The 21,531-nt window shown below is 49.6% G+C and overlaps 5 protein-coding genes across 5 annotated transcripts; 4 read left to right on the top strand and 1 right to left on the bottom strand.

Annotated features, from left to right (window-relative positions):
* Positions 1 to 1,509: 1,509 nt before the first annotated feature.
* Positions 1,510 to 4,756, bottom strand: CTRU02_211673 (carbohydrate esterase family 9 protein (amidohydrolase); the record flags this gene model as incomplete). The annotated part of the gene is made up of 7 exons (XM_036732894.1): positions 1,510 to 1,974; positions 2,036 to 2,119; positions 2,173 to 2,318; positions 2,368 to 3,242; positions 3,294 to 3,331; positions 3,389 to 3,506; positions 3,555 to 4,756. 7 exons carry the CDS (start codon positions 4,754 to 4,756, stop codon positions 1,510 to 1,512), a joined length of 2,928 nt encoding a protein of 975 aa, XP_036575417.1.
* Positions 4,757 to 6,480: 1,724 nt separating this feature from the next.
* CTRU02_211672 (opt oligopeptide transporter) lies at positions 6,481 to 9,660 on the top strand (the record flags this gene model as incomplete). The annotated part of the gene is made up of 12 exons (XM_070205684.1): positions 6,481 to 6,549; positions 6,601 to 6,644; positions 6,698 to 6,776; positions 6,829 to 7,342; positions 7,397 to 7,618; positions 7,651 to 8,328; positions 8,379 to 8,458; positions 8,522 to 8,622; positions 8,684 to 8,758; positions 8,818 to 8,994; positions 9,054 to 9,303; positions 9,367 to 9,660. 12 exons carry the CDS (start codon positions 6,481 to 6,483, stop codon positions 9,658 to 9,660), a joined length of 2,583 nt encoding a protein of 860 aa, XP_070060497.1.
* A 1,643-nt stretch (positions 9,661 to 11,303) lies between these two features.
* CTRU02_211671 (uncharacterized protein) lies at positions 11,304 to 13,652 on the top strand (the record flags this gene model as incomplete). The annotated part of the gene is made up of 2 exons (XM_036732892.2): positions 11,304 to 11,713; positions 11,768 to 13,652. The coding sequence occupies 2 exons, from the start codon at positions 11,304 to 11,306 to the stop codon at positions 13,650 to 13,652; spliced, it is 2,295 nt and encodes a 764-aa protein (XP_036575415.2).
* A 2,141-nt stretch (positions 13,653 to 15,793) lies between these two features.
* Positions 15,794 to 16,334, top strand: CTRU02_211670 (uncharacterized protein; the record flags this gene model as incomplete). Its single annotated transcript, XM_036732891.1, has 2 exons — positions 15,794 to 15,864; positions 15,947 to 16,334. The coding sequence occupies 2 exons, from the start codon at positions 15,794 to 15,796 to the stop codon at positions 16,332 to 16,334; spliced, it is 459 nt and encodes a 152-aa protein (XP_036575414.1).
* Positions 16,335 to 18,533: 2,199 nt separating this feature from the next.
* CTRU02_211669 (creatine transporter) lies at positions 18,534 to 20,713 on the top strand (the record flags this gene model as incomplete). Its single annotated transcript, XM_070205683.1, has 3 exons — positions 18,534 to 19,354; positions 19,407 to 20,196; positions 20,231 to 20,713. The coding sequence occupies 3 exons, from the start codon at positions 18,534 to 18,536 to the stop codon at positions 20,711 to 20,713; spliced, it is 2,094 nt and encodes a 697-aa protein (XP_070060496.1).
* Between the last annotated feature and the right edge of the window lie 818 nt (positions 20,714 to 21,531).

Here is a 21,531-nt window from a genome sequence, read left to right as displayed (position 1 = left end):
TTTTCTGCAAGCAGGGGCGATTTACCCGCGAGCATGGTGAGAACCTTACTCTCTTTACTGACACATCCTTCTTGTGACTATGTGTGTGGTACTACTAGGTAGTCCACATACTTAGCAGCGTGGGCGGCTAATATGCTAAAGTGTTGTTTCGATGTGGTTATGCCATTCGTCCCTTCATTGCCTACGTCTAAAAAGGCTCAAGGTTTGATGTTCTCGATAATGTCCGAGAACGACACTTGCGTTCTTTTTCGGGCCTTTGCTGATCAATGCACATGCGAGATGCGAATCAGCTCCTTGACTACAGCCAAGAGAGACAGCCAGTCTTGAGCAGATTTTGAGTTTGCGGGATGGCATTTGTGTGTGCGATTGCATGAACAATCACGAAAGCCCAGGGACTTGGCTATTCATAGACTGAACTATGTTCAGAGAGTTTCGACTGGCTGGAACAGACGGCACAGAATTTCTCTGAACACAAGATGATGTTTCTTTTGGTTGATATGACGACTTGCGTGTGATATTGTGGCTGGCACCTTGGCATCCGTTCGTCTCAAAAGCCAATCGAATATCTTCGTGTAAGCATGAACGCACGGTGAAATAAAGCCTATTTTCTTCTTGTCAGAACCTAGCCGCATGGGGAAGGTCCAACTGATAGTGTCTATTCATTTGCCACACATGGCAAATAGATTACTGATATCCTTGGATTTGTTTTTACTATCTTTCAAATTAAGTTATGTCATTGTCGCTTGAATAGGATGTTTTTACCCCTTCACTGCAACCTCTAGGACTCATCGACGAGTGAGGAAATAGTCTAACAGTGTAGGTTTCACAGGGGGTGAAACGGAATTCCGTTTGTTAATAATAAATAATAGTAAATTGGTTTTAATCGATGGTTTATGATAGTTGAAAGTGGTGTTGTTGACTAGAAGGTGGGGATATTCCCCCTTGGCCTGTCACGTGGGTCTGGGAGGCTTGGGCCTCTCAGCCTGGCGGGCGTGTGGCTGGAAGTGCCACACGACTCCGTATTCCAACTATCGCAACAAACAGATTCTAGGTTCGGTATGACTTCAAAAACGGATGTCTTCCTGACTAAAACGATCGCCTCTGTGGCTGTTCTAGTCGGTAAGCCTCACGTCATTATTGCCACCTCACCAAGCTTGCTGAATCGGAGGCTTCCAAAGTTGTGACAAGGCCAGTCACGTAGTAGATTCGAAAGGCAGTGGTTAGTTGTGGCATGCACATGATTGTCGATTAGGATATCTGTAAGGCGTTTGATTCTACCGAGGTGCCAAGTCAAGAAAGATAAGTAGCAAGATATAGAGGAATTGATATAATGATCAATGGCCATGATCACTTCGGCGATGAGAGGTATGAGAAGCACGAAATACATGGCAAAAATATGAAATATTCATGAATATGATCCCTGAAGCGGTGGCGACATGATCTGTACAAATCCAACCGTTCAGATGTTGTATATGCTGATCGGGATTCCGAAAGACTAGCATCCCTATCTTAGAGAATAGCCCCTTCATGGTCAGGCCAGCAATCTCCAACTTTCCCATCATCCTGTACAGTCACCACTACACTTCCTTCTCCGCGAAGAGGATTACCATTCCAAACAACAAAGTCCCCAGTATAATTCTTTTCAATCGGTCTCTCCCTCGCACCGTACCCCGGTTCTTTATCGTTGGCCAGTCCGAGTATCTTGTCGAAATTGGTTGACACCAGCTTAATCGCCTCCTTTTCGCTCAAACCAGCAAACTTGGCCGCCAACTCCGCCTCTTGAGCAAGTCCATGAACCTTGGAATCGCCCCGAACTGCGACCGCGACGAGAACACCAGCATCAATAAGAACTTGCACAGGGCTTGGGGAGAGGGGGGGGCCAGCAAAAACAGACTTCTTCTCCCACTTATCAGGTGCGCCACGGTTTCCAGTAAGAATGACTGGGATCTTGGCTTCAGCGAGCTCTCGGGCAACCTGTAATCGAACCGTAAGACAAGGCTAGCGATAGTTTAGATAGAGGTTTGTTTCAACACACCAATGGAGCAGCATGGCCGCCGTAAATGACAAAGTTTACGGATGGAAACTCCCGTTTGAGGAGAATAATCTGAGAGATATCATCCTAGGCCATTATCAGTGATTTGAACTCGTCGGATGACCACCTCGAGCACTTACCTCATTTACTGTATATATAACTAAAGGTAAAGAGCCGTTTACGGCGCGTACATAGGCCCTGGCCGGCTTGCCATCGAGTTGACTACCTTCCTCGAGAACTTGACGTAGACGTTCAATACCAGATGAGATGGTGGGAGTGTCGTCACCTGCCAGATAATCAGTCCACGGCTCTTCCATTGGAGACACCGCACTTACCCTTAGCCTCTTGGCCAATAGAAAAATGTAATGCTACCTCGTCTTTCCATATCCCTCCGCCAAGAATCGTTGCATTTTCGCTGGTACGTAGTCCAACACTGACTCCCTGAATCACGCCGCCCCCAAAGATTGGCGCGGTGATGGCTTTCGTTACGCCACCAACTCTAGCCCTGCCGAAACCTCTACCGCCAAAATGAACACCGTACTTTGCGAAATGCAAATCCTTCCGTGCGTTCAGGGCACTACCCTTGCGCCCTGGAGATCCATCGCCAGTGGATGGTTCAGAGGGGATGTCGAGGATGCCGATGTTGTTACCGAAAGCGACAAGGCCCGGTGTCACGTAGCCATTTTCAAGGTCAATCGAGAGGACTTTCTCCTTAGTATAAGCTGAAACACATTTAGACTGGACGTCAAAACATGTAATCTTGCCATTTGAGATGACCAATGTCAAGTCACTGCGGCTGCTTGAATCCGAGAAAGCAGGGAAATGCCTGTCGAGAAGTGTCTGCTTGACGCCAGTAAACACCAACTGGGTTCCAGGCTCGATTGCCTTGCGGCAAATATCTTCCTTCTTTTGCAGACGAATTGTCGGCCGTGACTTTGGCGCAATCAGTTCGGCTAACTGAGCTGATGTTTCCAACTTTTTGAGAGACTCCTTGGCATCAAGAACCTCTCGACCATCTACAAAGACCTGGACTGGCGTTGCTCCAACCTTAAGTGGGTGTGAGTCCCAGATAACCAAGTCGGCGTCGAAACCAGGTTGAACAAAGCCGATACGATGATCTTGCTGAATTGATTGCGCGGCGACGGATGTTACAGATTGAAGGGCTTTGATCTCTGACAAGCCGAAAGAGTGTGAAATAACAGCTTGGTTACTGTTTGGGTCTCAGCAAACATAGGAACAAATCAAGGATATCGCCACTTACATCAGGTACTTCGCATGATTACCTTCGCCAGTATGGTCCTTAGCAAGTCGTTAGTAATTGGTAGATCCTGATAATAAAAGGCTGCCGAAACCTACCGATTTGAGGACTACGCGAACGCCATGATCTTCGAGTATTTTCGGACCTCTTAGATTGGCGCCGTAGGCCTCGTGCTTGAACAGGGAGTTCTCCGCAAAAGTGGCAATAGTGATGTTTCTGCAGCATGTCAGCAACTTTTGTTCGGTTACAGCTTCAAATGATTACCTTTCCTGCTGCTTCAGAAACTCGGGAACCTGCCATGCCTCTAATGCGTGATGGAACGCCTGGGGATGAACTCCAAACTCATGAAGAGCAGCTAGCATACGCTCAAAGTCTTCGGGCTCATAACAGTGAATATTAACGTTGAACTCTCCTCTGAGCAAAGCAACAGTAGCCTCAAGCTCCAAGTCGTCGGGAACCTCGCCACTTTCATCGATAAACTGGGTAACACGACTTTCCCGATAACGGCCCTTTTCAAGTTGTTGCGCGCTTAGGCACCAAGCGTCTTGTCTGGTCTTCAACTTCTGGGCCTTCTCAAGGTGCTGTCTAAGTAGCCAGACATTGCCGAGACGAGTATGACCGTACAAGTGCTTTGGGTTCTCTCCACAGGCCATCTTCAGATATCGTTGACGCTTCTCTTCCGGGATACCGTGCTCTAAAAGGAGCTCTTCTACTACAGGCTCGGCATTTTCTCCAGGATAGGGAAGGTTTTTGACTAAGTATCCTTGGCCTCCTATGATATTGCCAGATCCTGGGAGGTTGAGCGAAGAGGTGACGCCACCGGAGGCAATGATCTTGATCGCCGGGTCATATGGCTTGAAACCGTCAATGGCTCTAACAAAAGGCGTGATGGGGCCCAGAAGGGGCTTCTCGTTCACGTCCTGGTTTGCAGAGACTGAAGAGAATGGAAGCTCAAGGTGGTGTGAGTGAATGTCAACAAGACCAGGAGTAACAAATCTCCCATTGACATCGTAAACAATGGAATTGCTTGGAATAGAGTTCTTTGCTTGACTCTTCACGATTGATTTGATGATCCCCTTCTCAAAAACAATATCGACTGGTCCAGTCAAGATCGATTCTCCGTCGAAAAGAGTGGCATTTCGGAGAACAATGGCATGTTTTTGTCCCGATTTGGCGTTCCAGCGCGGGTTCGCACGGGTTAGAGGTGATGGAACTGATTTTTCATGTCTAAGGTTGATCTCCTGACACTTTCTCAGCCCTTTCAAGAATAGCTCGTGCTGGCCAGCTGTAGGATAGGATCTTTGGACGATAGTATTATGTTGCAACAACGCAACAAGAAAGATGAAGAGCGCTGCAACCACAGTAAGTCGCACTCGACGTCTCCGAGTGAATAGCCGCCGCGAAGGGGGTTGTTGTTGATATGGTGGAGGGTTTATGTCCAAGATGCTGTCGTCTTTGCGGCCCATCTTAGAGGTCTTAGCGGATGGTGCCTCTAGACGCCAAGTTGCTATCCAAGTAACTCTCGGGCCAGAGTTCACGATAATTTTTAGCTGATGCTTTTTAACAAGAGATAAACAGAGCTGTTCGTATCAGCACTCTATTTGGTTTTCGGAGCATCTTCCTTCGACATGATCTTGAGCTTGGCATTTCATAATCCTGAGGGCGTCAACGTGGGTCGAAATGGCGTCAACCGACTTCGGCCCGCTCTCTTCCTGTGTGCTGTACTAAGTAAAAAGTTTACCGAGACCGAAGCAAACGGCCCAATCCTATAAGCAGTATTGATAGGCTGCAGCATGAGGGCTCTTAGTGTGACTAGGCCGGCCTTTTCCCTTAACGGTATCGAAACGCGGTACTTTACTATCCTAGTTGTGTTGTTATCAATTCCAACCCATGCCAACCAGCCAAAAATAAAACAAAAGATTTGACAGAGACAGAAATGCGTAAGCAAAAATTCTTAATGTATCGATTCTTAAGCATAATTAATCAATGGCAAGGCTGTCGCAAACTAGTAGTTGTTTTAACAGGATGGATTGAAGAAGATAGACCAAGTAAAGCCTGGGAGGCGCTCACTGGCAGAGCCCAAACTCTTCATCCTAACATCGGTTATGTCTTTAAAATTACGGCTTCTTCTTGGAGAAACGCCGTATACCTTTAAGCGTTAAAAAGCCGATTGTCGGTGCCTCCCCGAAAAGGGTGGTTTTTGTTATCAAATGTCGGCCGCCACCCGACTTCTGTTGTAAATGATGGGACCACTTGTCAGCAAGTTGCAGCACCGAACGCGCAAAGTACCTGGACGATTGATGGCATCTATCAGTTTTTGGTTGCTGCTTGCTTTCACCATCTCTGTGTATCTTTGTTCATTACGCCGCAGCCGCAATCTTTCACTCCGATGACGCGATCGCGAACGCCCCCACATGCCGTTTTTCAACCCCAGCCAGCGGCCATGGGCTAGGAAGAATAAGGACAATGTGAAGCAAATTAAGCTTGCTTGTACGTAAAAACAGGGGGCATGTTGACCGAGAACCACAGGGCTGGGAGAGTGGCAACCCGAGCGGAAGGTGACATCGTCTTGCCTTTCTACTTGTCGCCCGCATTGATACAGGCCGATCGACTTCGACAGCGGTACCAAATTCATGTTGGCCAATAGTTTTAAAGTGATATGCTCTCCTGAGATACATAGAACGGGAACTATATCCCATTTCGGTTGATTTTTACGACTAGGATATCACGAAAGCCGCCCACCGCAAAGCCCAACACCGCCTCCTCTTTGCTTCCTACTCCCACTAGGCCTAACTGCGTGGGTCTCTATCGGAGTAACCCGTTACATGGGATGTTGTGACTTACAAGTTAACGGATCTGTGTAAAGCACAATGGTGAAAAAAATCCAGAAGTTTGAGCTGTACCTCGGCGAGTGGGGAACCTAACCGACGCGTCAATCATGCAGTTTTGAACGACATTGAGCAACGGGGACATGGGCAGAAGACAGCCCCATGGTTCGTGAGCGGATGAGGTTATCATTCTCTGTGAAGCGGCCATAAAGAGAGTGTCTCCCTTCTGGTCTCCGGGCAACCTCTACTGTCTCGATCCCGCCAGCTGCGTTCTTTTCTGTTTGAAAGCTTAAAGCACAGAAAACTTTGAGTTTCGGAAAGTTGATGCTGTTACTCGCTCCTTTTGATTTACCATAGTCAAAATGGGTACTCTCAACGAGAAGACGGGTGACACCATTGAAGCCGTTACGCCGGCCCAGGTGGACCCCAAGGTTAGACAACCTTCCAGTTTTCGAGAGTGGATCTTGCTAATGGTATCTCAGAGGGAGAGTTTCGATGAGAAAATCTCTGTGGAGGAGGTTGCGAGGTTAGTTTTCGAAATTGGGTTACTTCAAAACACGCTTGCTAACGAACGAAAAGACAGCTGAATGCAACCGCCGAGGAGGTTCTCGAAGCCAGGGAACACGCTCGTGGCCTCTCTCTTGAGGACGCACGTGAAGTATGCATGCTTCTCACCATGTTTCCTGCCACTGGCTAACGAAAGATTATAGGCCGCCCAGACGCTCGTCTCCCAACATGGGCTCGATCCGAACTTCCCTGCCGGGGCCCTCGAGCGCCTCAAGGAATTCCTTGCCAATGAAGACATCTTCGCCAACCCGGATTCTCATGCCCGTGAAATATCCGAGGCCAAGGTTGAGGTTTCGTTGTTGACTACGAACAGCCCATACGCCGAAGTTCGTGCCGTTGTTGATCCACACGATGATCCTAGTATGCCTGTGTCTACAATCAGAGCCTGGGTTATTGGGTTGGCGTTTGTTGTCTTCATCGCTTTCATCAACCAGCTATTCAGTGTGCGCCAGCCCTCAATCATGCTGCGAGCTGAGGTTGTCCAACTGCTAGCATATCCAATTGGTAAAGCCGCGGAGAAGTTCCTTCCCGATGTTGGTTTTACCTTGTTTGGAGTTCGACATAGCCTAAACCCGGGTCCTTTTAACAAAAAGGAACATATGCTTATCTCCATCATGGCAAGTGTTGGAAAGACGCTGCCTAGCTCAAGATATATTAGTGAGCCTCCCTGAAATCCATTGAGTACATTTACATTCTAACAAGGCAAAATAGTCTTTACTCAGTGGATGGACCGATACTTTGGCCAGAAGTACGCCAAGTCGTTCAGCTACCAAATCCTCCTGGCTCTCTCCACAAACTTGATGGGTTTCGGTTTGGCCGGTCTCTGCAGGCGTTTTTTGGTGTATCCATCCTTCTGTCTTTGGCCTGCGTCTCTGGTCACGATTGCTTTGAATAGTTCTCTTCACAGCGGTAAGACAACGTTAAACCCGCGTCAGAAAGAAGTCATGAAGCTCACAATGTTACAGAGACAAACCACCCCGTCCCCGGCCCCTTTAAGAAGATTTACAGCATATCCCGTTATCGCTTCTTCATGGCTGCCTTTGCTGCCATGTTTGTCTGGTTCTGGTTCCCTGACTACATCTTTGGCGCCCTCTCGCTTTTCAACTGGGTGGCCTGGATTGCGCCCAACAACTTCACTCTGACTGCCATCACGGGCGTCCGAAAGGGTCTCGGATTCAATCCGATCCCGACTTTCGACTGGAACGTCGTTACTCATGTCGTCCAGCCCCTTGTCGTCCCTTTCCGAGTCACCTTCAACACCTTCATTGGTGTTTTCATTGGCGGTATCACCATTATCGGCCTCTACTGGACGAATTCCTACAACACTGCTTACCTCCCCATCAACTCGAACCTCATGTACAATCACTTTGGTGGTTCGTACAATGTTTCCAGGATTTTGGACGGCCGCGGGTGGTTGGACGAGGCAAAGTACCAGGCCTACTCCCCGGTTTACCTTGCGGCGAGCAGTATCACCATGTACTACTACTTCTTCGCTGTGTATGCTGCGACCATCTCTTACGCCGTCTTGTACCACCGTCATGATATCGCACTCGGGTTCAAGAGCTTGATCCGCAGCTTCAAGAAGGAGGCATCGCACGATTTCAAGGACGTTCACACCAGAATGATGAACAATTACCCCGAGGGTACGTCGTCCATTATCTTAACAGATTCCGTCCAAGCTGACTTTTCCCAGTTCCCGAGTGGTGGTACGCAGTTCTCAACCTTGTTGCCATTGCCTTTGGTGTTGCAGCTGTTGCAGCGTGGCCAACTGAGGTAAGCCTAGAAGCGTCTACTTCGAGAAATCAGGAGCGTTGACATGCTGACGACATATCACAGACGAGCGTTGGCGTCGTATTCTTCGGCATTGCCCTTGCTTTGGTATTCGTTATCCCCACTGGAATTATCTTTGCCACAACCGGCATGGAAGTTGAGTTCAAGTAGGTGTCTCTTCGAATGGCTCGTTTCGAAGGTAAAAGCCACTGACTTGACCCTCTAAAGTGTTCTTGCCGAGTTCATTGGAGGTGCGTGGGAGCCAGGTAATGCTCTAGCCATGAATTTTTTCAAATGCTTTGGGTAAGTAAACCATCAAGATGTTTGTTTCCCGGGGCGAAGTAGCTAATGACCTTGGGTAGCTACGTTACCACCGCTCACGCCCTTGACTTCGCCAATGATCTGAAGCTCGCGCATTACCTCAAGATTCCTCAGCGTCATACTTTCTTCGCCCAGGTTGTGGCCGTCTTCGTCTCCGCCTTTGTCTGCACCGGTGTCATGAATTTCCAGATCCAGAACATTCCTGACCTGTGCTCAACGTGAGATTACCTTTCCGTTTGTAACGTCGAACATGGGACTGATTCGGATGGGAATATAGCAACCAGAAGGACCGCTTCACTTGCCCCGGCGTCAACACGTACTTCACTGCAGCTGTCCTATTTGGCAGCCTAGGCGCCAGGAAGGTGTTTGGATCAGGCGGCATCTACACCGCTCTCCTGTCGGCGTTCCCCGTCGGTTTCGCCATCCCCATCATCTTTTACATCTTCCAAAGAAAGTTTCCCCGCACGCACTGGGTGGCCAAGATCCACCCTGTCATGATCCTCAGCGGCGGTATGAGTTGGTCTCCTGTAAGTCTCACTCGAGTAGCTACCATCGTATGATTTGGCAAACGTGCTGACGTTTTCTTTTAGTATAACATTGCGTACATGTGGCCAGCAGTCATTCCGGGCTGGTTGAGCATGGTGTACCTTCGCCAGAGGTACCTTTCGTTCTGGTCCAAGTACAACTATGTCTTGTCCTCTGCCTTCTCGACGGCTATTGCCATTGCTGCCGTAGTTATCTTCTTTGCTGTCAGCTATCATGGCTTCGAGATTGACTGGTGGGGCAATAACTCTGAAAAGGGATGCGAATCCACGGCTTGCACTCTGCTTAAAATGCCCAAGGGAGAGTACTTTGGGCCGCGCATTGGGACGTATGCTGCTTAATTAGTTTGCCGTATGCAAGGAAGTTTGTGCTGTGTAAGCTTCAAGTGGCATAGTCTTGACAGAAGAAAGGGGCGAGCGTGGTAACAAGTACGGGTACCTTATATGTGTGTAATAGGTGTGACATGGGTCGAATGAAGTCACCCAGAAAGAGATTAGATTTTTATGTAATGTTGATGCAGACAGTAGGCTGGAGTAATCGAATAGATGTTTATTCATAAGCAGTCTCCATAGTTCCCTGATTTCTCAGAATCTGGGACTCCTAAGATTAGCAATGTGTCTGTGATATTTACAACGGCCCGGGGTGCCCAAAATGAAGCCATCGCGAGATTAGCAGTGGTGCTGATGGAGACCAAAGTCTGTGCTCCTCGCTTAAATGCACCAGCCACACACGTGTATGATGAGGTAATTTGCAGGGTAAGCCACAAAAAAGTCCCCTGAAGCCACAGCATCCCCTACTACCCGGCCCGCCTAATGCAGGCTTGCGGCCCAATTACAGGGCACAAAGAGGGGGAGCTTGTGAAAAGATGCGACAAGCTGCAGGAGCGGGTACGTACCGTTTCGGCTCGCCCTGTAGGCCGTACCTGCAATTGTAATTGCACCTGTAGTGGACGCGGTCAGTCTCGGAATGACATTTCGCGACGCCTGACACTTGACAGTTTATGCACCAAGCTCCATATCTCTCCCATTCTCTATCTCCTCTTCCAAGCCACAACCACAACCACAACCACCGCCTACCCGCCTCATCCGGCAGATGATACCTCACAGCCGCTTTACTTCTACGTAACGGGTACTGCGATCCTTGGATTCATGCGCGAATAAGCCTGTCCCTGCTGCTCTGGAGATGCTGTCGGAGACGACACCATGGACTTTGTGAGTACTTGTGGAAGAGTGCTGGAAATGGCTTCATTTTTTCTAAACTTCTGCTGTAGTGGTCGCGCCTCCTAGCGGGCACTTCGCTCTCACCTGCGGCTAACCGTAAGGACGATGCAAAGAACCCCACGAAACGTCTGCATCGTTTCGACAAGGAGTACAATCGCATCCTGGTGAGCCTTTCTCTCCCGTGACCCTATCCCATACCTGCTGCTCCCCAGACTCTTACCTCGTGTGCTTCCCAGCAAATATGGAGGTCGTCTTCTAATCTCGCCAACGACGTCGACGCCGCAGAGACCCTCGAGATCCGTCTACAAGAGCTCACGAACATCCTGAACGACGAGTCCCGACGGCCTCTCCCCCATCCCTGCATCCAGTATGCTGCGAAGAAACAGGTCTATGTGCCGATTGGCAAAATAGCCACCACATCCTACAACGAGTGGATCATCAAGGAAGCCGTGTTGTTCTTTGCAACCCTGCTTGAGACGGAGGAAGAGGCTTTTGTCGAAAATGCCACCTTCTCTGCTAGCCTGACGAACCTGCTGGTTCGAATCACTGGCGTCAATAGTGTCCGCCTAGGATCAGATACTGAGGCCAAGGTCGTCGAGCTGGCTTTTAACATCACCACCAAGATCCGTCTTAATCGAGATATCCTTCATGCCTGGTTTAAGAGCAACTATGAGGGGGCGGCACCTAAAGACAAGACCCAGGACGAGCACGACTCGTTCGCTGGCCGGACCCAGAGACAGGACTTCCCTCTGTTCTACATTTTGATGGATTACATCCACCATGAGGGCAAGGTTGGAGATTTTGCCAGGACGGGTTTGCTGTATATCATCGAGTCGGCTTCCAGCGACGAGTCTCTAGAACAATGGATCGTCGAGAGCGACCTGTCTACCTTGATGGCAACCGGCCTGGGAGCACTTTACAGCCAGCTGAGCCGCAAGCTCGTCATTGACTATCCCACCAACGATCTTCCTCCCATTCTCGCTCTATCCGACTACCAACACCCAACATCTACCTTCGAAATTATCAGTTCCTGCTCCTCCGATTTTCAACTCCACCTCGAGACCTTCCTCTCCCATCTCCTCTTCTGGCAGGACGTGCTGGATCACTGCAAGTCGGTCGAGGTGAAACAGACCCTCTTAGAGCACTTCCAAGTCATTTTCTTGCAGCAACTTTTGTACGGTACCCCGTATCCTCTGAAAAGCTGGCCCGGTTTGTGCTAACTACTTAGATACCCCTCGCTGCTGGAGTCGTCTGATATCGACGGAGGCTCGTCCGTTGCCGTCCTGACTTATTTACGCCGCATCCTAGAATCTCTGGACCACCCTGACATGATTAACCTGATTCTCCATTACCTCCTTGGTTTGCCCGACCACGTCTCGTCGGGCGCACCAAGCGGGCGAGCTTCCATTAGTGCGGCTCGTAAGCGCAAATCCATGGATCTTGCCACGATGCTAGCTCAGACGAAATCCGATATTACTGCCACGCCGCTCCTCTTCAACCTCGTTGATCTCATTCAAGCATGCTTGCGTTCGCACAATCAGCAAACCATTCGTGTTACGCTACAGCTTGTTTCGGCTATCCTTAGGAGGCACCATCGCTATGCTGTCAGCACACTTCTGCGAACTGAGGCGGTGCTGGGAGATAAAATGCACCGTACGGTTGGTGCGCATGAGCAGGAGGTTGACTACCTCATGAGTTTGGCCGGATCCATCGGCGGCCAGGACAACTTCGATGAGGTCTATGAGAACGTTTTGAAAGACACAATGAGCCGGCTCGAGAGCCATCCCTGCTCGTTGAAGCTCGTGGCACCCAGAATTTCCACCAACAACCATGACCTACCCGCTGTTCCTGATACACTCCCTGGGGCGCCACGCGACGTGCACGAGCACACGCTCCGCCCGGATGATCCTATGCTCAACACGGTGCTGGATCTTCTTGAGACGTTTTTCATGAACCCCGTAGATACAAACCTCTCGCTCACTGAATCCATCTTGGACTTGGCCATTTGTGGCTACATGACGATCGAGGGCTGGATGCTGCGGAATCCACAAAAGTACACCTATGATGACCAGCCGCCCAGCCCAACCTCTCCTGACGCATCTACAACATCATTCAGGCCCCCGACAGACCCCGACTCCACCACGTCATCGGAAAAGCAAACTCTTGAGGCCTTGGATGGCTGCCGTCGTCGCCCTATTTGGGCCCAGTCGTCTCTGCCCCGTATACTTGTTGTGCTCCAACAATTATGCAACCAGGTTGCCGCATATCGCGAAACGGTCCCACGCTTTGAAGACCTGCTGCAAAGCCGGAGGGAAGCATTCCAAACTGCCGATAACCCGCGCCAGCCGCCGCCTCTTCCGCCCCGCAAGCCGACTCCTCAGAGACACAGTTCAGCGCATACCCCAGAACGCCCGAGTCTAGATGAGGCAACCCGCAGTGGATCACCAGCCCGCCCATCGGGTCTGGAACGCTTCGCTCAACGACTGGTCTCGGAGCTCAGCACCCCTAGCCGGACAGGGAGCCCAAGAGGAAGGAAAAATAGCCGAGGTTCTAGGTCGAACAGCCCGGCACCGACTGGGCTGTCTGGAGGATATGGCTTATCTACACCTACAACCCGCCCCATCCCCCCGCCAAAGGATACGCCTTACGATAACGCCCCTAGAAGTGTGATTGACGATAGTGGTTCGTCGCATGGACCAAGGGACCCTGTTGCCAGCCAAGCCGCTGCCTTTGCAGCCATTGATCAAAGCATTCTTGCACGTAAAATCGGCATTCCTGGAAAGGTTGAGCCTATACCCTTGGACCTTGGGAAGAAGAAGCCGACTCTCCATATGCCCCCTCCCAAAGATGAAGAGGAGGAGGAGGAGGAGGAGGAGGAGGGAGAGCCAGCTGATGGTCAAGATGGCAAACAGGAAGAACAACAAGGAGAGCAACCGGAGCCAAGCAATGATGATACCCCCGAAACGAAGCAACCAGAAGAGAAGAAACCAGAACGTACGGCATCGGTATCGCATGTACTGACGAACATCATTGTGCTCCAATCATTCTTGTTTGAGCTTGCTGCCCTGATCCAAGTGCGTGCAGGACTCTTCAACGAGGTTCGCTACGCTTGAGGGACTGTCTGGATGCAACCATAAACAGGGAACCAGGGAGGAGATTTTTATATACCAGACAAAGCAGCAGATGTTTCTTCTTGTACCTAGTAGTATTCTTCCTGTGATTTTCTTGTCTGGGCCTCGTTGCTCACATTGCCTGGCGCCGGGTGGAGGTTCGGTTGTCTTTTTTTCCCCTTTCTTTCTTCGCAAGGAATAATGAATAGACCTGCCTGCTCTGTTTACGTGTACATTTCCAAGTCACGCATGCATGTATGTGGTTCGGTCAGCTTCCTGGTGGGTTCGGTGAGAGATGGTGAGGCAGCTAATATGCGATGCGCCTGTCTAGATGGAGAAAGACAGAAGACAAGGAACCCAAAAAAGACGCACCGTTCATGCTGATGGGTATGCCGAGACCCAGGCTTATGATCGACTGACTGACGTTGGCTAATGCATCAGAAGCCCGGGGTACAGGGGTTTGGCGGCTGCGCCATCGCGGGGTCCGCGGTCGGTTTTCGGTGCCGAGCTTGGTGCTTTTTCTAGGAGCCCCTCCCCCCATTCCCATGGCTGGTGGTCAGCTTTCTGACTGGGGTGTAAAGAGGCCAAGGCCTTGCGTGTTGGAATGGCAGCTGTTGGCAAAATCTGGCAGCGGTAAGCTGGTGTTTGAGAATATTCTAGAAGGAGAGGAGACTGTTGATCTGGTCTATTTGTGGCTTAAGGTGCCGGGATATATATACTACTATTTATTTCAACAAGAAACTTGACTCTGAATTGCAGAAGTAGGTTGAAATTGATCGGAGGTCTCCTTTTTGTTTTTTTGCTTAATGTCAGGTTAGAAGGCGGAGTTCGGACCAAATAGTGGTGGCAACCCAACGAAGGATGTGGTCAAGTGTGCTTCAAGTCTAACGGTTTATCAATGGATGAAAAGTTTACTCTATTGGCAGACCAATCTAAGACGGTTTAAAGTGTAACGCAACCTGCAACTGGGCAGACATTAGTGACATTCTAACGTGTAGAGTGGGATCATAAAAAGGTTGAAAGGTTTTGAGTCGGACAGCCCGGATCGCTTCAGACGAAAGTGGTCGGACGATCCCCCAACCACTCGGTTCTAAAGTGGATTGGCAGCCTCATATCTATTTGGGTACGATTCTTTTCAGCATCAGTTGCGTGCTACCGTTTTTGGAGGTTTGGAGCCGTCACAGGGAAGGGAAAATCAACCGCAAAAGGCGGCACTTGAGTCGTGGGACGAACAAGTCGAGACGAATCCTGAGTCGGAGTCGGGGCCGTGCTTTGGACTGTTGCGTGACGAGTCGAGTGGATAATCATCATGTATTTGGGATTCCGAGAGTCGGGATGACCGGAGGGGCCGATTTTTGATGGAGAATGCTTGGCCTTTCTCCGTTGAAGGGGGAGTAAATGGTAGTGAATCCAAGGAGCAGATGAGACGACTAATCAGCTGAATGCAGATAGACGACCTCCCTTGGGGATTGCCGTGTCTGAGCTCGGGAAAAGGAGAGAAAGCCCGTTGGCATGCGGCGTGGTCTGTGATGCTGGGTGGATTGTCGCGGGCTGAAACTGTGGAAACGCGCTTGTTGAAGTTAGTTGTGCGCATCTTATGAGCCGACTGGTAGGGATGGTCCTTGACTGAGGCCTCCGTAAGATGTGATACCAGACAATGCGAACGCGTGCGCCACGTTGCCATTTGCAAGGCTGTAAGTGATGATGGGCGGGGATGTAAGCTATACATCGGCGACAGCCGGGGTGTTCATAGTCCGTTCCAAACGTCTGGAATAAGTGGGAATATGGGGAAAACAAGGAAATCCGGGACGAAGAGAGACTGAATTTAAAAAAGGACGGAGAGAACGTCTGGTCTTTTCGACTCTTCTTTTTTTTCTGCTTCCCCCTCTTGTCTTTGCGTCTGATGTTGGATCATCACGAACTACATACCACTCCAAGCAACTAGAATCCTATCATCGAGAGACCAAGCGTCAATCACTATACCAAACTACCACGAACACTCAACGAGACTTACGAGAGAAAGAAATTAAGCGAGCGTAGAATCCATTTGAATTTCGAGAAAGAAAACTATTCGTTGGACGAAGAAAACAGTCACATACATACACAAGAACTACGAAACATATACAGTCGTTTAGATATCCAAGATGAAGTTTTCCGCTATTGCTGTCATTACTGCCGCTGTGGCTGGCGTTGGCGCCATGCCTGTTGAGCCTGGGTGAGTAGTCCGTCTTTTATATCGTACCATGGTCAAATGGTACAGGATTTGTATAAGAACGACAAGTGCTAACTGTTACTAGTCCTCTAGGCCACCTTCAGAACCGCGCAGCCGACGCCATCGGCGGCGTCGTCTCTTTCATCCGCCGCGAGGAGGTCGGCAGCCCTGTCGTCCCTCACCAGCTGAAGCGTGCGTCTCCCGTCCGCTTCCACAACGCCCGCGACGTCGATCACATTGAGAAACGCAAAGACGGCGACGGCAAGGGTGGCAACAACGACGTTCCCCCCCTGGCCCCGTTCAGCACCAAGAAGCACGGTCGTGACATTGAGATACGCGACGACCAGGCCTCGCCGAGCGTGGAGAAGAGGGACGCAGTCCCGGATCTGACAAAGAGGAAGAAGCCGCAAGAGAGCGTGCCGCCTCTGGCGCCGTTCTCTACCGGCGCCGGTTCCGATGAGGACGATGAGTGAGTGAGTGGAAGAGGGGATGGGGGGTTTCGATCCGTCGGATGATGCGCCTCTCGGAAACAGGGCTGGACCAGGCTGGACCTCTGGACGATTGAGGGTTTGAGGCTGGTGCTTCTTGACGCCAATTTCTCTCCGAGGACGCGGATGATGGGGAGGGACCTTTTTTTTTTTCTTTTATAGTGGGTGGGTTGAGAGTTCCTGGGGAATAGATCATTCGATTCACTGTATATCTTTCGAACCATTTCTTTTCTTGTTCTACGATTATCAGTTCCATGATGTGAGATGTGCGTATATGAAGTGTGGAGAGCACATTGCGTGGCAACTTAATTGGCTGATGATTGAAGTATAATTATTTATTCAACTCAATAGTGTATGACAAGCTGCATGGAAAAGGCAAACGGGAAAGCTCGTCTGCGTATCCTGGGTATTCCTGAGCGGCAATCCTGTCGCTCAAATATTAGTTCTCTGCCATCTGCTATGTCTCATACGTAGTATGAGTGAATGGGTATGGTTGTGTAGCTTCCGTTCCATTGAATGATGCAGATCATGTACATTCTCATTCTGCTTATTGATAGCTGTAGCGAGCAGGTTTCACACGCGTAATAAGAGCTTGGACCAGTAGGTACGATGAACATACAATACATGGTTCAATTCCAGTACAGATAGAGCAGCAAAAGAATATAGTCAGCCAAAGAGACTATTGATCAAATCAATGCGAGGACGAAATAATTCATTTTTATGCGTCATCGGCTACATGATAAGTGCTTGTGCGTGTCCAACGGTGATAACCTCAATCGATCGGCAGGTGCTCAAGACATGACCGGTATGAAAAACTCACGACAAGTACATGTCCAAATAACAGAGTCATTCAGAAATGGACGCTCATCAAACGAACATGAAGAGAATCATCCATTCACCAGACGATGATCTTATTCCATATTTGAGGAAACAAGTGACTTGAAACTTTGTCTGAATCCAAAATAGCCGCGGCTTGACTCGGGAATTTCGTTACAAGTGATTAAGCTATAACTACGACATCAGCTGAAATGAACCCTGCCTGTTCAATTCCTTTGATACTTGTTCGAATTAGAACACTCAGCCAGCAGAAAAGGATCGAAAGTCCAGCTGAGGCAAAAAGATGATGAGGTAAGACCAATCATCAGTTCTGCACAAACTCAGTGAGCCTAGAAATTGGCTACGGCTCGTAAATAATCCAAGTAATTGCTTGGAAAATCCTGCTTCCAATCACAATCGGCTGATTCGCTCACTGAGACATCTTCTTGGTCGACGTAATCCAAATTGAAGACGGCGAAGCAACAACTCCAAGACCAAGACTACCAAGAATACCAAGAATACCAAGGATTTTACGAACCAAACAAACGCGATGATACCGTCTCGGACGTGTCAATAGCGTCTGCATTGTGCCTCCTGGACAATCAGCATACTGACCGCTGACGTCGCAGCCCGCACGCCAAGGGGTGGGGAAATTGCCCCTATACAGGCACCTGATGATATCTCTCACTAATGAGGCAGATCGTCTCAATCAGGCGTCAGAGCTGGTAGAAAAACATGGAGTACGCCTCCCGTATGACTTGAGGCTCTTGGCCCCAAGTCGGGCACACCGCCGGTCCAATTACGCTTATATCTCACATTACGAGTACGTAGTTGGCTTGGAGACCTTCGATCTTCTGGAAGGTCTTCTGTTCTGACAAGACGTCCAAGACCCTTGGCCGGCAAGCTCGCGTGCCCAAAAAACGCCCGAGGGCTAAACAACTTATCTGAATTTTCCTGATTGAGTTGTACGCGAAGACCGGTTAGTGCGTTTCCCCGGATTGTCCCTCGCCTCAGTTGAAGTACCGTCGCAGGCCGATCTGGGTCGATTACCCCCAATCACCCTCCTGTTCTGGTCCAATGGTTCTTTAGCGAGAACGCATATAATTATGTGCCCATCCCGGCGCTATGATGTGTGATGTTTGATTTTCCCCCATCGTTTTACCTCTCACCTTTCTTAAGTCTTGGCTTAGGTGTGTGACATTTCTTTTGCCAAGCTTTCAGATAACGGGACGCACCTAGGGTCCGTTACCGCGATCATACTTTCAAGCCACATCGGGGCGCACATTTGTTTCCATATATCTCAGAGACTTGAATGGGCCTTCTTCTACAGAGGAGCCTGTTGAAAGGTCCCGAACATCATCCGTTGCCATGGTGAACATTGCTTCCAAAGTATACCATTGGCTGGCTCCCGCTGCCAACAAGGGTGAAGATGGCCGCGATGTCTGGGGATCACGCTTGTCCTTTATTTTTGCTGCAATGGGCGGCGCCGTCGGCTTAGGAAATCTGCTGCGATTCCCCTCCATTGTATACAACAATCACGGCCTCCAGTTCTTCATCCCATACCTCATCTCTCTCTTCTGTTTGGCCATTCCAACACTACTTCTCGAAATCTCTATTGGTCAAGCGTATCGCGGTGGGTGTGTGTTGGCTTGGCACCATGCTCACAACCGGGCCAAGGGCGTCGGTTTTGGCGTTGTCTACATTGGTTACGCCATCTGCGTCTACTACGTGCCCATCATTGCATGGATCATGTCGTACTTCCGGCACTCTTTCATAAGCCCACTTCCCTGGACCGGACGTAATGAGGACTTTTTCTACAAAGACGTTCTCCAGAACGTCGATCCTATCGAGGGCAACTTGACTGCTGACGGGTCTGCCGTTCAAGACTATTCGGACTATACCGGAATGGGCATGAACACCGAGATAACTCTATGGAACCTTTTCACCTGGTTCGTGGTATGGCTGTGCATGTTCAAGGGTATCGGCCTCACTGGGCGAGTTGTATACTTCACTATGGCCATGCCAATCATCCTTATGATTGTTCTCATCGGTCGTGGCTGCTCTTTGCCCAATGCCATTGACGGCATCCGCTTATACTGGACCGAGTGGCATGGATCTAAGCTCGCGTCGGGTACCATCTGGCAAGAAGCCTGCGGCCAGGTTTTCTTTTCTACCGGCATCGGCATGGGGTATGTATCACGTTCGGCTCGCTCTCAAGTTCAGGAAGCTGACAGACATCAGCTACTACACGAGTTATGCCTCGTATAATCATAAATATTCCAACGCCGTGCAGGACGCCCTAATTATCTGCATCTCAAACTCTCTCATCGAAGTTCTCGGCTCCATGTCCGTTTTCGGCGTGGTCGGGTATCTCGGAATGCACCCAGACAACAGCGAGAGACTAAACACGTTCGTCGTCGGCTTCCTTACTTACCCTGAAGCTATAGCCGAGATGCCCGGCGCCAACTTCTGGGGTGTTTTGTTCTTTGCGACCCTGTTTATCCTCGGGCTTGGATCAGCTTTTGCTCTTCTCGAGACCCTGGTGACTATGATTTGCGACACAGATTGGGGCAAAAGGTACTCTCGTCCCTACGTCTCGACTGCAATCGTCATTGTGTCGTTCCTCATCTCGCTCCCGTTCTGTACCGAGTTCGGATATGCACTTGTAGACGCCGCAGATACCTGGATTAACTACCTTGCGCTGTTCTGGATCGTGTGGTGCGAATCTGTATGCGCCACTACTCTCTACAGATATCGCGACGTTGTCGATCAATGCGGGCTTGTCTCGTGGTGTTTGTACAACTTGTTTGGTTACATCGGCGGTACCGTCATTGGGCTTGTTGTTGCGCACTCTGTCTCCCCTGAAGCAGGTGCTGGTGTGGGCTTTGGCATGTTCCTCGCTGGAATGATCTCATCGGTTATCCTGGCTTCGGATCCAACAGCCTACTGCCCCAAGTTCTTCACCAGAAGTGCGATGATGCGCAAATTCTGGTATCTGACCTCGTACTCGGTATGTAAATGTATTTCTCTAGAAACCCGCATTTCGTGGCTTACATATTCGTTAGGGCAACCAACTCCGCCGTGATCTCAATGCAACCATTTCCACTGGTAGTCAGTGGAAGATTCCCGCGATCTGGAGTTTTGTTCTCAAGTACAACACTGCACCTATTGTGTCCATCATCTTCTCCTTCGCCTACCCCAATTTCTATGCGAAAAATCGGATGGATCCTCTCCACATCGCGGGCTTTACCTTTATGCACATGGTGCTCGTTAGTGCACTTGTCGGTCTTATCATGCCGCGCTGGTTCAACGTTCTGGTGCCCTCATCCAAAATCACCCAGGGCATCTATCCTGTCATGCCAGGCGTCATTTTCTCTCGGGCTAATGCCAACGGATCACTCGATATCGACGGTGTGCCTCAGGACAATGGAGACTTCGCCAGTGAAACTCAGAGGTCTCGCGAGGAAGAGGTATGGGCGCAGGATGGTAGTCAGGAAAAGGTCGCCGACTCCCGTCAAAAGGCTAGGCTTGAGAGATCATCATCCTAGGACACGGAACAGGTGATAGGATATATATATATGTTAAAACTGCAACATAGCAAAACAAACTACCATCGTTCTTTAATCCAACCAAGTGACAGGAGCAATTATTTTGCTTCTAGAAATATCGTGCTTATAATGAACATGGTTCTTTGGGATTGGGGTCGATTGTCCTTGTTTTATGCACCTCCGGTTTTTCCGGATAGATTATCATCTTGGCTTTCATCCAGATTCGTGGACTTAAAATCTGTCAGCTTACGGATTATGCACAGCCAACTCTTATTGACAAAATCGAAATGGCTCATTCGACGTTTTAGTTGTGGAACCCCTCCATAAGCAAGGATGTCAGGATGATTCATCTTCGCTCATCCACACTCATATACTATTGTAGTGCGTTTCTAAGAGCAGGGGCCCACTGCCTCTTTTCTAACAGACGATAGAGTGTGAGAGTTTGGGAAGTAGCAATGATTCATCATGAGTGAAGCAGTACTCACCTTCGATACAATACAACTTGTTACTGCCAGTTCGGGCGAGTGACTCAGGCCGAGAGTATGATTGTTCCCCACAGATAGTAATTAGAGGCAGCAGGAAAGCGGCACATGTGGATTGCAAGTTTGAATAGAGCCGCAATAGGCGTTTTCAGTAGTTAAATAAAAGGCTGTAGAATTCTCTTGGTTTGACAGCCTCGAACTGCTTGTGCCAATCTGATAAATGCCAAGGTACAGAACAGAAAGTAAGTTGGCACTTGCCTCCCCTACAATTTCTTTTCCTCATGATTAAAACCTGTTTTGCCGAACGGACATGCCTCAAAATGAGGCTATGACGAT

Source organism: Colletotrichum truncatum (genome assembly GCF_014235925.2).
Source record: "Colletotrichum truncatum strain CMES1059 chromosome Unknown Contig_0008, whole genome shotgun sequence".
NCBI lineage: Eukaryota > Fungi > Ascomycota > Sordariomycetes > Glomerellales > Glomerellaceae > Colletotrichum > Colletotrichum truncatum.
Note: the sequence above shows the minus strand (reverse complement) of the source record. Positions and strands in the feature narration are given on the sequence as shown.